Genomic DNA, 12,900 nt, shown 5'->3' with positions numbered 1-12,900 from the left:
AAAAAAATAAAAATTGCCAAAACACAGTGTGAAAGCTTAGATACATACAACACTGTACACAGTATTCATTATACTTCATTATAACATACTAAAAATGAATTGATAGGTTGATTCCTGAATTAAATATGAATGAGTGAGGAACTCTGTATGTTCAAAATAAGTTGAGAAAAGAATAAGATACAGGAAATCCCCCAGAGAATACTAATATTTTCACTCCCATTTTGATTTGATATTCATTTTAATCTAAAGAGTTTGCTTTTCCTTTTCTTCTTTACTCAGAGGTGTTGTAACATGGACAGTCACTCCCTGGCTACCATCAAACTTTCAGTCTTACTGTGTGTAAATTAACTAGGCTAACATAAAGAACAATTTCTCATTTGTTACTCACTTTGAGTTCCTCCATTCTACTTTGTATTGCTGAGAGGTCAGATGTGTGACCAGGATCCTGTCCTTTCAGTTTTGCTTCTGCTTCTGTTACCCAGGCCTCAAGATCTTGCAGGTTCTTAGCAAACATTTGGTAGTCCAGTACTCCAGCCTTCAATCAAAAACAACCCAGGATTTAGGAACATAAATGACATATCATCCAGATTGCTGTTATGCTCCTGATTATTCTCATTATAGCTATGGAGCTATAATGAGATGCGTTTGTAGCTATTTATATACAGCTATAGCAATTTATATAGCTATATATAAATAAAATAGTTTGTAGCTATTTATATACAGCTAGGAGCAATTGCAACTGTTGCACAGCTTACAGACTGTAGATATATTTTTTTTTAAAATTAATTATTATTTTATCATAAAGACTTTGCTGTAATGCCTGCACAAGGTGAGAAAATGAGATTTTTGAACACTGCAAAAATGCACCATTTCAGTACAAAGACTCCCTTACTCTAAGACTTCCTTCTCTGACTTCCTTTTTTAAAGCTACTTCCTCAATTTAATTTACTTTGTAAACAAAGACAACCACTAGTTTCTGTTATTGAAATTTCAAATAAAAAAAATCCCTCTTCTGTTTTGTTTCCTTATGCTAATGAGCACATTCTAGACAACAATGAATTTCTTGGCAAATCCACTGTCACCTAAAGAGAAGCCACTGCAATCAACAACATCTAACGTACAGGCTTTGAGACAAATTGTAGGTGTCAGTATGGTCACCAACATTAATAGGAATCAGTGCTATGCAGCTGTTTTGAATGTTTCACCATTTGTTTTAACACTAAAGAACAAGCTGGGAAGAGAGGAGGCTGTCTGTGGGGAAGCAGTAGTTGTGGGTCCAGACATTAGCACTATTACTGTCTTCCCAAAGAATGCTGCATTGGCATTCCAGATACACGTTCCCCTTCTCTTCCCAGAACATGCACCTTCTTACAAGGTCTCTGTATTTCATTCCAGCGTATTTTCTACTTTCTGCTTTGGCTTTCAGGGAAGACTGGAAAATGCAGATGAACATTACTCTCTTTTCCCAGGTGGTTCTGGGTAATCTATATGTTTTCAGGATTAACAGGATGATCAGATGCAAAAAATGAAAACACTGTCTACATACCTGAAGTGCAGTTTGTTGCTTGCATAGAGTTTGTTCTAAGGCTGACAGATTCTGGTTCAGAGACAGCTGATCAGACTGTATAGCTGCTGCTGCTGAGACCTCCACCTGGCTTTTTAACTCCTCTCCCAGTTCCTTAAGAACAATCAGTGAATCCTGTGCTGTCTTTATATCAGCAAGAAGATCCTGTGGAAACACATTGAATAAAGATATGAACAGTTAACCTAACACTCAGCTCATGCTATTCTCACTTGTTACAAAGAAGAAACAAAATGAAGAAACACCACCTCTATATAAAGAATTTATATTTACTACTGTATTTCAATGCAAAAGTGTCCACTGGTACTCCGCAAACAAAGGAAATGATATACAGATTACAATTTATTTAATATGTATGTGCAGAGGAACAGATGAAAGTGACCGCACAGCTGTCATTGAGTAAGCCAAAGTTACTGATGAGAAAAACTTGTTGAAAAGAATACTTTGGATTAACTGATATGCTGGTTCTAAGACCAACAGATCAACTGAGTTTTTTCTTCTTGCAATTATTCTTCATACCCTAAAACAAATACAATTTAAACTTTTTTTTTCTTTTCTTTTCTTTTTCTTTTTCTTTTTTTTTTCTTAAATCAATGAAGTTTAAAATTAATATAACTAAAATACATCAAAATGTATGGAACCACAGACAGGAGATAAACCACCTTACAGCTCTGAAACATGGCTTTGAAAATGGAAGAACATCAAGGAAGGATGTCAATGACATCCAGAAAACACCTTGTCTCTCTTCATTCAGAAAGAGTGATTAGTCTTGAGTAAGCAAGTCGGTGGATTTGGTAGAGATTCTTGCTAAAGCAAAAAGCTTTTTAAAAAGTGTGGATTAAGACTAAATAAGTGATAGAATGCATCCATCTTCTCCAGAGAGCTAACTTCAGAAAAAAGATTCTGAAATAACAAAGCAACAAGGAATAGGGATTTGGGTTGCAGAGGTAAAGCCGTCTCTCTTGCACATATGAGATCCTTCAGCAAAAGGAAATAAGTCTGCATGCAAGCTTCCAATACACCAACTACACTGTTTAGTAACTGTTTTGACTTTTAGCTCACAGAGATATGAAAAAGCGTAAAGCTTAAGTAAACATACATTGCTGTCCTGAATCCAGGTGGTTACTTCATCATCAGCAAAGTCTTTACTGGTGGCAGTCTTTAACAGTTCATTGGTCTGGTCTTCTCTTAGTTGAACTGTAGAAGAGCACTGCTGGTAACAGTCCTTGTACCTCTGCCACAGCTGAAGGAGACCCTTACTAGAACGTAGTCGCTCTGCAATCTCTTGCATAAGGTTATTCCACCTATTGAACAGATAAGATAAATAGCCTAAGCCATTTATACCTGCCCCACTTCCTTGCTGCTGTTGCCTTAGTGTTGTGGCTTTTCAGAAATTTGGTAATAATCAAGATGTAGACATCAGGGACAAAAATTAATCAAAGAAATATGTTAATATGACATTCTGACACGTCACACTAGGTGTGACACACCTGGTGCTGCATATTAATATTCGAGGTCAAAGATTGATGGCACTTTTTGAAGTGAATCTCCTGCTATTTTCACTTAGCACAGTTTGGTTTGTCACAGAAAACCAGTCATGACTAGCCATGAACTGCAAGCACCAGATTCCATCAGGGGCCTGAGATGCACAAAGCAGGTGTAAATATGAAACCATACATACTGCTGCAGTTTACTTCCAAACTCTCGTAGAACCCTTAGATTCATAAAACCCCATTCTAATTCCTATTTGAAGTACTGGCTCTAATGGCACTTTTAAAGTTACTTTCTCAAATGTAATGTTTCTGTCAAATTTCCTTATTACTTAATTACCAAGGGAAAACATAGTATTTTCAATTGTAGATAAAAAGATTAGTAAAGTGATTTTTTTTTTTTTTTTTTTTTTTCTCCCCAGTCATTACTACCAGTCTCGTTACATCTTACAGTATCTTTTCTCCACAATTCCAGTTTCTAGTACAGGATGAACCAAAGGAAGTTTGGCAGGATTATGTTTTTCCAGGAAAAACAAACAAACAAACAAACAAAACCAAGCAAGCAAACAAACAAACTACAACAAAAAAACCAAACACCCAAACCCAAACTCGACAGTTTTCCCACCAAAACAATTTTTAATCTTGGAATTCATTTTCTGTAGCTTCTCTGAGTAAATCTTCAGACTGCTTCTGGTCTGGATTCAAAGTTGGGAAAACTGTTTGCACACTACTGGCAAAAACTTAAATCTTATAAAGAAGAGTTGGTCACACTACTTCTACAACTAGAAATAGTAAGCTGAATCCTAGAGAAATTGATATGCACAGCAAATCAAACATGACATAGACTTTCAAAACTTTAAGTGCAGTATTATTTTCCAGCATAAGATTCATCTTTATGACTTGACTACAGCTTTGTACAGAGCAAAGCTACAGAGAGTAATGCCCAAATCCTTTGCTAAAGAAAAAAATCTTGCATTTATTCTTTGTAGCAAAATGAGATGGTTCTTCTCTAGCAAAAGAAACAACAAGAAACAAAAATAAAAATACATAAAATAGCACAGAACAATAGAAATTAAAATGATTGAAAACTGAGTTAAAGAATCTGAAAAGTACAGTTCAAAAAAATATGTTTTCTACCTCATATTCACTTCTTTCAAAGTGTTGGTAAGTGTTTCAGTCACTGGTGGGTGACATTCTTTCAGTAACTGATTGGTCACGGAACCAAATTTCTGTAGGCTATTTTCCTGTTTTTCCAGTTCATCTTGTAGGCTCTAAAACATATAGAAAAATAAAGTCATGGGAACTATTTCATTGTACGGACTATGAATGCAAAACTAGATGTCTTATGTTTCATCCAATTAGCAAGTTGTAAAATGTAAAGACTGATTCTAGCTCTATCTAACCCAGTAGGCAGGTGTAGCAAAAATTACATTTTTTACCCAGCATATTCTAAAAAAGTAAAAATTTTATAGAAGAAATCATTGTAAGCAAATACTTTTGCACAGACAACATAAGTGCATGGAAGTCTTTTACAAATAAATTAACCTCATGGAAGACATTAAATCACGTTTCCTGTCTAGAATTACATGGAAAATCAACAGTATTTTAAAAAATAAATAAATAAATAAATAATATTATGAAAATACAGTTATTGATCTTTGACTTAAGTCATAAATCCAATATCTTAAAAATTATAACAACATTTTGTACTTATTTTATTGCTGACTCATCCCTGACAAGCAATAAATAAATAAATAAATGAAAAGGTAGAGGATTGGCTGTAAAGTGTGTTAACAGATGCTCTTTATATCTTCCAATAACACAAAATATTTAAATGACATTGCAAATTTAATTTTCCTGGTAAATATTATCAGTGCAAGTTCTTGTTACTTTAAAAATCTGGAATTACTTTTGATTTTTGAAAGCTAAGAACACCTTTCTTTGAAGGAAAACCTTGGTCTATATAAACCTAATCCACCAACATAATTTTATAAAAGGAGTTTCAGCATCTGGATGAGGGGATTGAGTGCACCCTCAGTAAGTTTGCAGATGACACTAAGCTGGGAGGGAGTGTTGATCTACCTGAGGGGAGGAGGGCACTACAGAGGGACCTGGATAGACTTAACCGATGGGCCAAGGTGAATGGAATGAGTTTCAATAGGGCCAAGTGTCAGGTCCTGCATTTTGGTCACAACAACCCCAGGCAACCCTACAGGCTTGGGGAAGTGTGTCTGCAAAGCTCCCAGATGGAAAGGGACCTTGGTGTGCTGATGGACAGTCGGCTGAATATGAGCCAGCAGTGTGCCCAGGTGGCCAAGAGAGCCAATGGCATCCTGGCTTGTATCAAGAATGGTGTGGTGAGCAGGACTAAGGAAGTCATCCTGCCCCTGTACTCGGCATTGGTGAGGCCTCACCTTGAGTACTGTGTTCAGTTTTGGTCACCTCAGCACAAGAAAGACATGGAGGTACTGGAGCAGGTCCAGAGAAGGACAACGAGGCTCATGAAGGGCTTGGAGAATCAGCCCTACAAGGAGAGGCTAAGGAAGTTGGGGCTGTTTAGTCTGGGGAAAAGGAGGCTGAGGGGAGACCTTATCGCCCTCTTCCAGTACCTGAAAGGTTCTTACAGTGAGAGTGGGGCAGGTCTCTTTTCACATGTGACAGGATGAGGGGAAATGGCCTCAAGCTGCACCAGGGCAAGTTTAGGTTGGATATTAGGAAGCACTTCTTTACAGAAAGGGTAGTTAGGTACTGGAATAGGCTCCCCAGGGAGGTGGTTGAATCACCATCCCTGGATGTGTTTAAGAGCCGTTTGGATGTGGTACTCAGGGATATGATTTAGTGGAGGGTTTTTAGAGTTAGGGTACTGGTTAGGCTGCGGTTGGACTTGATGATCTTCAAGGTCTTTTCCAACTTGGGTAATTCTATGATTCTATGATTTGAAACTCCTATAGCTCAAAATATAAGCAATATCAACAGTGTACTAAGAAAACATCTATCACTGCTTAATTTATTTAGAAATATGAAAAAAAATGCAATGGCAATTTGATAAAGTGTCCTCTAAGTGTTTTATGTTTCCACTGTGCCAGTATCTGCACACTTCCATAACCCATCAACTAAAAAGCATATTTATCTGTATCCATAAAACAAGGACATTCATCCTCAAATCCATCCTTAGTATGTGAACAGGTACGGTATTCCTCTTTACCTGTAGATTATCAACTTGGACTTTCACAGCTTCCAAAGAACCAGTAAGAAGATAAAAGCGGGACAAAGAATATCTGGCTTCCATCAGGTAACTATTTAGTTCTTCATAAACTACTTTGTAAATGCTCCACTGATCAAGAACAGACTGCAACAATATCTTTAGTTGGCTAACCTAGGAGAAGGAAAGGAGAAAAAATAAGGAAAATGAACAACATAAAAGTGATTTGCTTTTGTTTAAATCATTTCCTTCCTTTTGATCTCAGATACTACTTGTTCCACAGGCCTTAACTTAAACCTGTTGTAGGGAGAACATTCTGCACTGCCACCAGCTGGGCTTGCGCTCAGTTCTTATGCAGTAAGTTCTGTTTTTATAGAATCAAGTCACAGAAGTACAGGATGGCAGGGACTCAGAATACATAAAAGTCCATTTTACCTTGCTTCAAACTAGACTCAAGATAAATTTCTTGACTCTGTAAGGCAGACAAGTCAGTCTAGGAAAGTCAGTAGACAGTCTGGCTTTAATGTGCTGTATTCTTTCTAAAAGGTGGGCTGACGCTATCCATCTTCGGATGATGACAGCTAGTTCTTACTGATTTTCTCCCCACTCTGCCTTACTTGTGCTTGAAATGGTAATTACTTAAATTTGATCCCTTTCTACTAAATATTAGGAGGCATCTAAAAGCTTCAATTTTAAGAATGTAAAATATCCTAAAATAGTAAATACTACATCCATCTTATGTGGAATATATGCACAAGCTTGGAGACATATGAAAACAGAGACACAGTTTATAATTTCTTCCACTACAACACAATAGAAATACACAAACTGCAAACACCTACTTATCCCTTTCCTATATACTCTGATTTCTGAAGTTTGATTATTGTTTTACCATGTGATCCAAGTTGGCCCAGGAATGATTGATTTCTTGCAGTGTATTCAAAACAGCAGAAGAGGCTTCTTCTTTCTTGTTTTGTATCAAAGACAGACCACTTTTTTCTATGCTTTCTAATTCTTTTTCCTTTGTTCTTATTGATTCTTCTAATTCCTTAAAAGAAAAAGATGACATCTGAGAATTTATTTTTTTTTCCTACACTTGGGTAGAAGTGAGTCGGGACAGAAAAGATAGTCAGTCATATGCTTCTCAATTTGTACAACATTAAAAATAGGAAAGGCACACTTAAATACTTTGTTTGTTTGATTTTATTCACAAGAGAATTACAATTCATCAGCAATTTTACTGAATATTTTAAGGTCCCTTTAAATCCCAGTTGCATGTCTTTAGTTTAAATAAAATCATGTCCTGTACACTAAACTTCTGCTGTGACCATCTGCTCTTATGACAGAGTCCAAACTTAATTAAAAATAGGTTAGCAGATTGAATACATGGGAAAATTGTGAGTCTTAGTTTGTCCCAGAGCACAGATGACTTTTTAATTAATCCAAAATTGGCTCAAGATTCTGGAAAAACTCTGCTTTACCATGCAAAGAAAAGGACAAGATGACTTCCTAGTGAAACACGTCAATTTGTTGTGCCTCCCTGCACAATGTGCAGTCTTCATTCTTTTGCCATTTCCCAGCAAAGCCCCCTTCCTGAGGACTGAGCCTCTGCTTTATGTGTATTCTTGCACTTTTATTCTGGATTATTTCAAATTTTTGTTATAACTTATAGCAATGATCTTGTTACAGATTACAACCTTGAATAATGCTTTTACAAAACTATTACTAGTAATTTAATTTATTATTATTATTATTTTTTAATTAAATATTTCTCAGTTGTCAGTAGCATGTTGGGCTTTTCACCAAGCAGAAATAAAAGTAATTCAGATTTTAACAAGATCACTCCAAATTCAAAAGGCAAAATAGGCAAAAGCTTCAAACAGTAGTAACAACAAATATTTCTGGTTTTCTGTGAAGAGAGATACCAACTGTATCATTCTAAAGTCATGGAAAAATTAAAGATTCATTATTGTTTCTGATCTGTGATGAAAAATAAAGGTGCCACTCATTATTATGACAGTAGGCAGCAACTACCATTGGTTAATCAATAAGCTGGAGCTTTTCTACTAGTTGAACGGTGTACTTGGGAGTGTCTGGTACTGTTATTTCTAAAATAATTTGTTTCTCTGATGATCAAAGTCTTGCCATTCGTAACTGGCTACCTAAGCATGTTTGCTAACTTTGCTGACCTAAAGAAACCAAAGAGGTAATAAATTAGATTCAGCTTTGAACTACATCCAAGCATAACTTGTCAATTCTGGCAGGCTACCGTAAATTACACTTGGTTCAGTTAGATGGGCGTACTGTGCTGAAAATATAAAGACACTTTAACTGAAAGCAGGCATTAGGTCCAGTTTGAAAATCTGAGTCAAGAACTTAAGAAAAAATAAAAGTATTATTTTTTAACATACCTGACCTAAAAAAGTATTTGTCTTTACAAAATCAAATATGAGCTTAATACACTGGTGATTTTAACAATAAACCCTAGTCTGTCAGCTCCAGAAACAACCTTCTGATTACTTAAATACGTGCTGTTCCTAGTCTGATGCCCAGAGTCCACTGCATATCCCTACTCACTGTTGTGTAGTCTTGTATAAATTTTACATATAAAACTGAGATGGTTATGAACTGATCTATATTTTGCACAGCTGAGCTTTGCGTCATGCAATCTTTGCCAATTCTAGTCTAGATTACACTTTACTCTTTTGTAAGTGAAATGAGTCCAACATTGTTCTCTTTTCTGGCTAGTTGAATATTTGAGTATGTGTGATTCCAAACATATTCTGAAAAGAAAAATACATTCTTTTTACATATTTCTTTGTGTAGTCCTGAAGAAATGAGAGTACCAGGGGGAAAAGAAGAAATGGGACAGCAGAGGAGGGCAATGATGAGGCAGAAAAAACAAGTTTCTGAATAGACAAGCATAGCGGTCACAACATCAAGTTCCAAATGACTGGCCAAAGAGGATAGTGTACATTTTCCTTTAACTGTCTTCTAAGTTCAGTAAGCCTGACATATTTGGAAATGACCACACTTTAATACTGAGTGTCAAAATAGCAATGATATTTGTTGCTTTTAAACATCTTTGAGACAGACATTAATGCTCTTTCTTCCTTTTCTTAGTGTTTTCACCTTAGAAATGAAATCTCTCTCCCACTGAAGTACAGAGAAATTTGGTCGCTGACTTCAATGGTATGCAAATACCACAGGGCTTTATAAAGTCTTGTTTCTACCTGCTAGAATTAGACTATTGTTATTTAGGATGGAATTTTACCTGACAGTCTTTCAAAGCATTCTGTACTGAAGCCTGGTCTCCAATTCTCTGTTGTTTTTTCAGCTTCTTCTCTTGGGTTTCAAACCAAGATTTTAGGCACTGCACATTATTTTCATATTCTGTCCAGGATTCCTGCAGACTTTCCAACAGCTGGATCTACAAAGAAGAAATATGAGCGCATACTTCCTCATACAATTACCTTTAATTCTGGGTCAGTTAAACAAATCATTAAAAATAATGCTGACCAGTTCCTTCTCAGAAATCAGTAATGCTTTCAGAATTTAAAAATACTACATGTATTCAAATTGAAATATATTTGCTATTTGTAAAAGAGTTCATAATTAAAAACAACAACAACAACAACAACTCTACTTCATCCAAGAATAATTCTATGTACATAACTTATTCAAAAATCACAATGCATGGAAAAGAACTAACAGTTTGGCTTTGGCTCTTTTCAGAGAGTATGTACTCTCCCCAGATAACACAAGGTATGTAAAAATACATTCTTTATTTGTTCCTTATAATTGTGATAAAGACAATGATTTATATTACCTCCTTTGGCAACTGGCTGCTTTAAAATCACTCTTATTTTTCTGATCTAGGTGTTATTCAGTGAATGATTAGGTAGTAATCATTCTTGGAAAGATAACATAAAACAGATAACTAACAATAGCAGAATTTGAATCCTAGTCAATTAGCTGAGCACAGAAACAAGACAATTGAGAGTCTAGTAAGGAAAGTAAGTAGTAGATTAAAGATACTTAGAATGTCCTGGTATAGTAATGTTTGGTTTGTTCAAGTAAACGATGCCATGTGAGGCTATACAGAAAGGCAAAGGAGAAGACAGATGATCTTCAAAGACAACTTCCTCAAGTCACAAGAAGATAAATCCTAGGCTACAAGGAAATAGTGTGGCAGAGTTTGGAGGTCTGGACAGAACTGAGACCTTCTTACTGATCTAAAAAAGAAAAAGAAGTGTGAAGTGGATGTCTGGCTGTGCAGGGCTGGTCTTAGGAAAGCAAAATTTTAGCTAGAGATAGCTATTGAAGGACAGAACTCTTCCCGTTATTCATTATAAATGCATCAGCACCTAATATAAAAACCACAGAATAGACTGAGCCACACAGTACCTTCTTCACTCTGATTCTACTGCCAAGGTCTCCTTCTCATGTGTCCCAGGCCCTTTGGCAACACTGCAGTTTCAAGTATGACAGGGCAAGAGAGCCCCTTTCTTCCCTTTTGGGGAAAAGGAATGAAAAACAACCCAATTCAGACAAGGAGAGAGAAGAAATTTACTACAAATGGTAGAAGAATGTAAGATAACAATAAGAGAGTTACAATTAATAATTCAAATGAGAGAGAGAGGAAGGCTATGACTGTGCTGCTCACTGCAGTGATGGAACTAGAAAATCCTTGTCACCCACAATCAGAGATCACATGGAGACTTTTGAGAAATGCAGTACATTTCAGTATATCTTCATCTTGGAGAGTCGTAACTCATTTGAGACTGCCAAAAAAAAAAACCAACAAAAAACCAAGAAGTGCAGCTCCACAGTGTACTGTGCCTCTGCATTCAACAACATAACAAGATGTCATGATATGGAATATTGACATAACTAGGATAGGCAGACTGAGGTACTAGCTACAGTAGAGGAAAGTTGAATTAAGAGCTACTTAAATAAGCTGTACGTATAAAAGTCTACAGAACAAGACAGAATGTGTACAAGGATGCCAATGTCACTGTAAGGCTGCTATCACATTTAAAGAATTATGGAGGATGGAGGAAGTTTCTGGTGAATGGAAAAAGGCTATACTTCAAATTCTGTAATAGATCATTTCCACTTGCATGAAGTAGCAATAAATGTAGTCCTACCGAGAGCAAATTGAGCCTGAAATAACTTACTGCCTTCTACAAAGACATAAACAGCAAATGGGGAGTAGTAGATACTGTTTAGCTTGGCTTTAGCAATGCTTTAAAGATCAGTGATCAAAATTTTCAAGGTCTATCTGGCAGCCACGTACAAGACTGTCAGATCAACATGGTAAGTCTTAAGTTTGATACTGTTTAATTCTTAATTGATAAACTGAACAACATGAGGAACTGTACTCTCACCAGGTTCACAGACGATACTGATTTGGAAGAAGTAGTTGATATGCTGCAAAGCAGAATTGCCATTCAGAGAATGCTCAACAAGATGGAGGAATACACTTGTGAATTCTCAAGAAATTCAGTAAAGGTAAATGCAGAGTCCTTCAAACTGGACAAGGTAACATGCAGGCTGGCAGAAAGCAACTTTGCTAAAAAGGGCTTATTCCATTCTCCTTGACTCTGGTGACAGATTTTGGGCCCCCACAACTGACAAATACTTACTTATAAGAAGAAACTCACCTGATTTAGCTTGGGGAAAAGAAGGTTAAGAAAGGGTTTCATTGCACTTTTCTACTCATTGTGATTATAGAGATGAAGCTAAACTCTTCTTCAAGATGTACAGTGAAAAGAGAAGAAACAGACTCAAGTTAAAACAGCAGAAATTCTGATTGGGCATAAGGCAAAAACCTGCTCCCCACAGAGGCAGGGGACAGTGCTTAAGTACAGGAAAAAGCTGCCAAGATAGTTTGTGGAAAATCCATCCTTATGTATTTTCAGAAGTCATGAAAGCAAGGCCCTGTGCAATCTCATCCAACTGTAAAGTTAGCTCTGAGTAGGAGGTTGGATTAGAAGACCTACAGAGACTTCTAGCCATTACTATGTATACTATGAGAATATTTGCATGTATTTTTAAAGTTCACAAGAGAGCAGCTGAAGGTCTTCTTTACCTTTTCTGTTACCAAGCTTTGTAGGATCTGCCAACGTCTATTCATTGCTCCGAGCTGCTCTGCAAAATCAGTTTTGTCACTACGTTTACTTTCAACATCTTGACTGCTAATTTGTAGCACAGACTGGTTCACAAAGTCTACTGTCAATTGCTTGCAATTTAAATCTATCTTGAAACCCTAGAAGAGAAGGAAATAATATGTTAAAAAATGTAATCATTTCTTAGTATCCTTCAGAACAGAGGAGAAAAACATCCACAAATTACATCCCTACTACAATCTTGCTAAAGTTTTTCAATAGAATCTGAACAGTAATTGAAAACACTGATATTTCTCTTCTAAATATTTAGATCTAAGATAGCAGTACACTGCCTTGGGAATAAAGAAATTGCTTGTGATGAAATGAACACGTGAACAAAACAGCAAACTTACTGATTGTGGTCTCAAGGATCAGGTTTACAAATACAAAACAAAACAAAAAAACAAAAACAAAACAAAACAAAAAAGTTTGTTTATTAGTTCTATTCACTTGATT

At 36.2% G+C, this 12,900-nt stretch overlaps 1 protein-coding gene across 16 annotated transcripts in view; it reads right to left on the bottom strand.

Annotated features, from left to right (window-relative positions):
- SYNE1 (spectrin repeat containing nuclear envelope protein 1) overlaps window positions 1–12,900 on the bottom strand; it is a 282,607-nt gene that overhangs the window by 50,061 nt on the left and 219,646 nt on the right. For all 16 annotated transcript variants that reach the window (XM_072332285.1, XM_072332289.1, XM_072332288.1 and 13 more), the window contains 8 exons: window positions 12,369–12,545; window positions 9,549–9,704; window positions 7,167–7,322; window positions 6,278–6,448; window positions 4,210–4,343; window positions 2,682–2,886; window positions 1,547–1,729; window positions 389–535 (listed from right to left, as the gene is read on the bottom strand). In XM_072332285.1, the coding sequence (XP_072188386.1) occupies window positions 389–535; window positions 1,547–1,729; window positions 2,682–2,886; window positions 4,210–4,343; window positions 6,278–6,448; window positions 7,167–7,322; window positions 9,549–9,704; window positions 12,369–12,545 (1,329 nt within the window). The remainder of the gene's footprint in view (window positions 1–388; window positions 536–1,546; window positions 1,730–2,681; window positions 2,887–4,209; window positions 4,344–6,277; window positions 6,449–7,166; window positions 7,323–9,548; window positions 9,705–12,368; window positions 12,546–12,900) is intronic.

Source organism: Excalfactoria chinensis, chromosome 3, assembly GCF_039878825.1.
Source record: "Excalfactoria chinensis isolate bCotChi1 chromosome 3, bCotChi1.hap2, whole genome shotgun sequence".
In the NCBI taxonomy this organism is placed as follows: domain Eukaryota; kingdom Metazoa; phylum Chordata; class Aves; order Galliformes; family Phasianidae; genus Excalfactoria; species Excalfactoria chinensis.
This window is presented reverse-complemented; position numbering and strand designations above follow the sequence as displayed.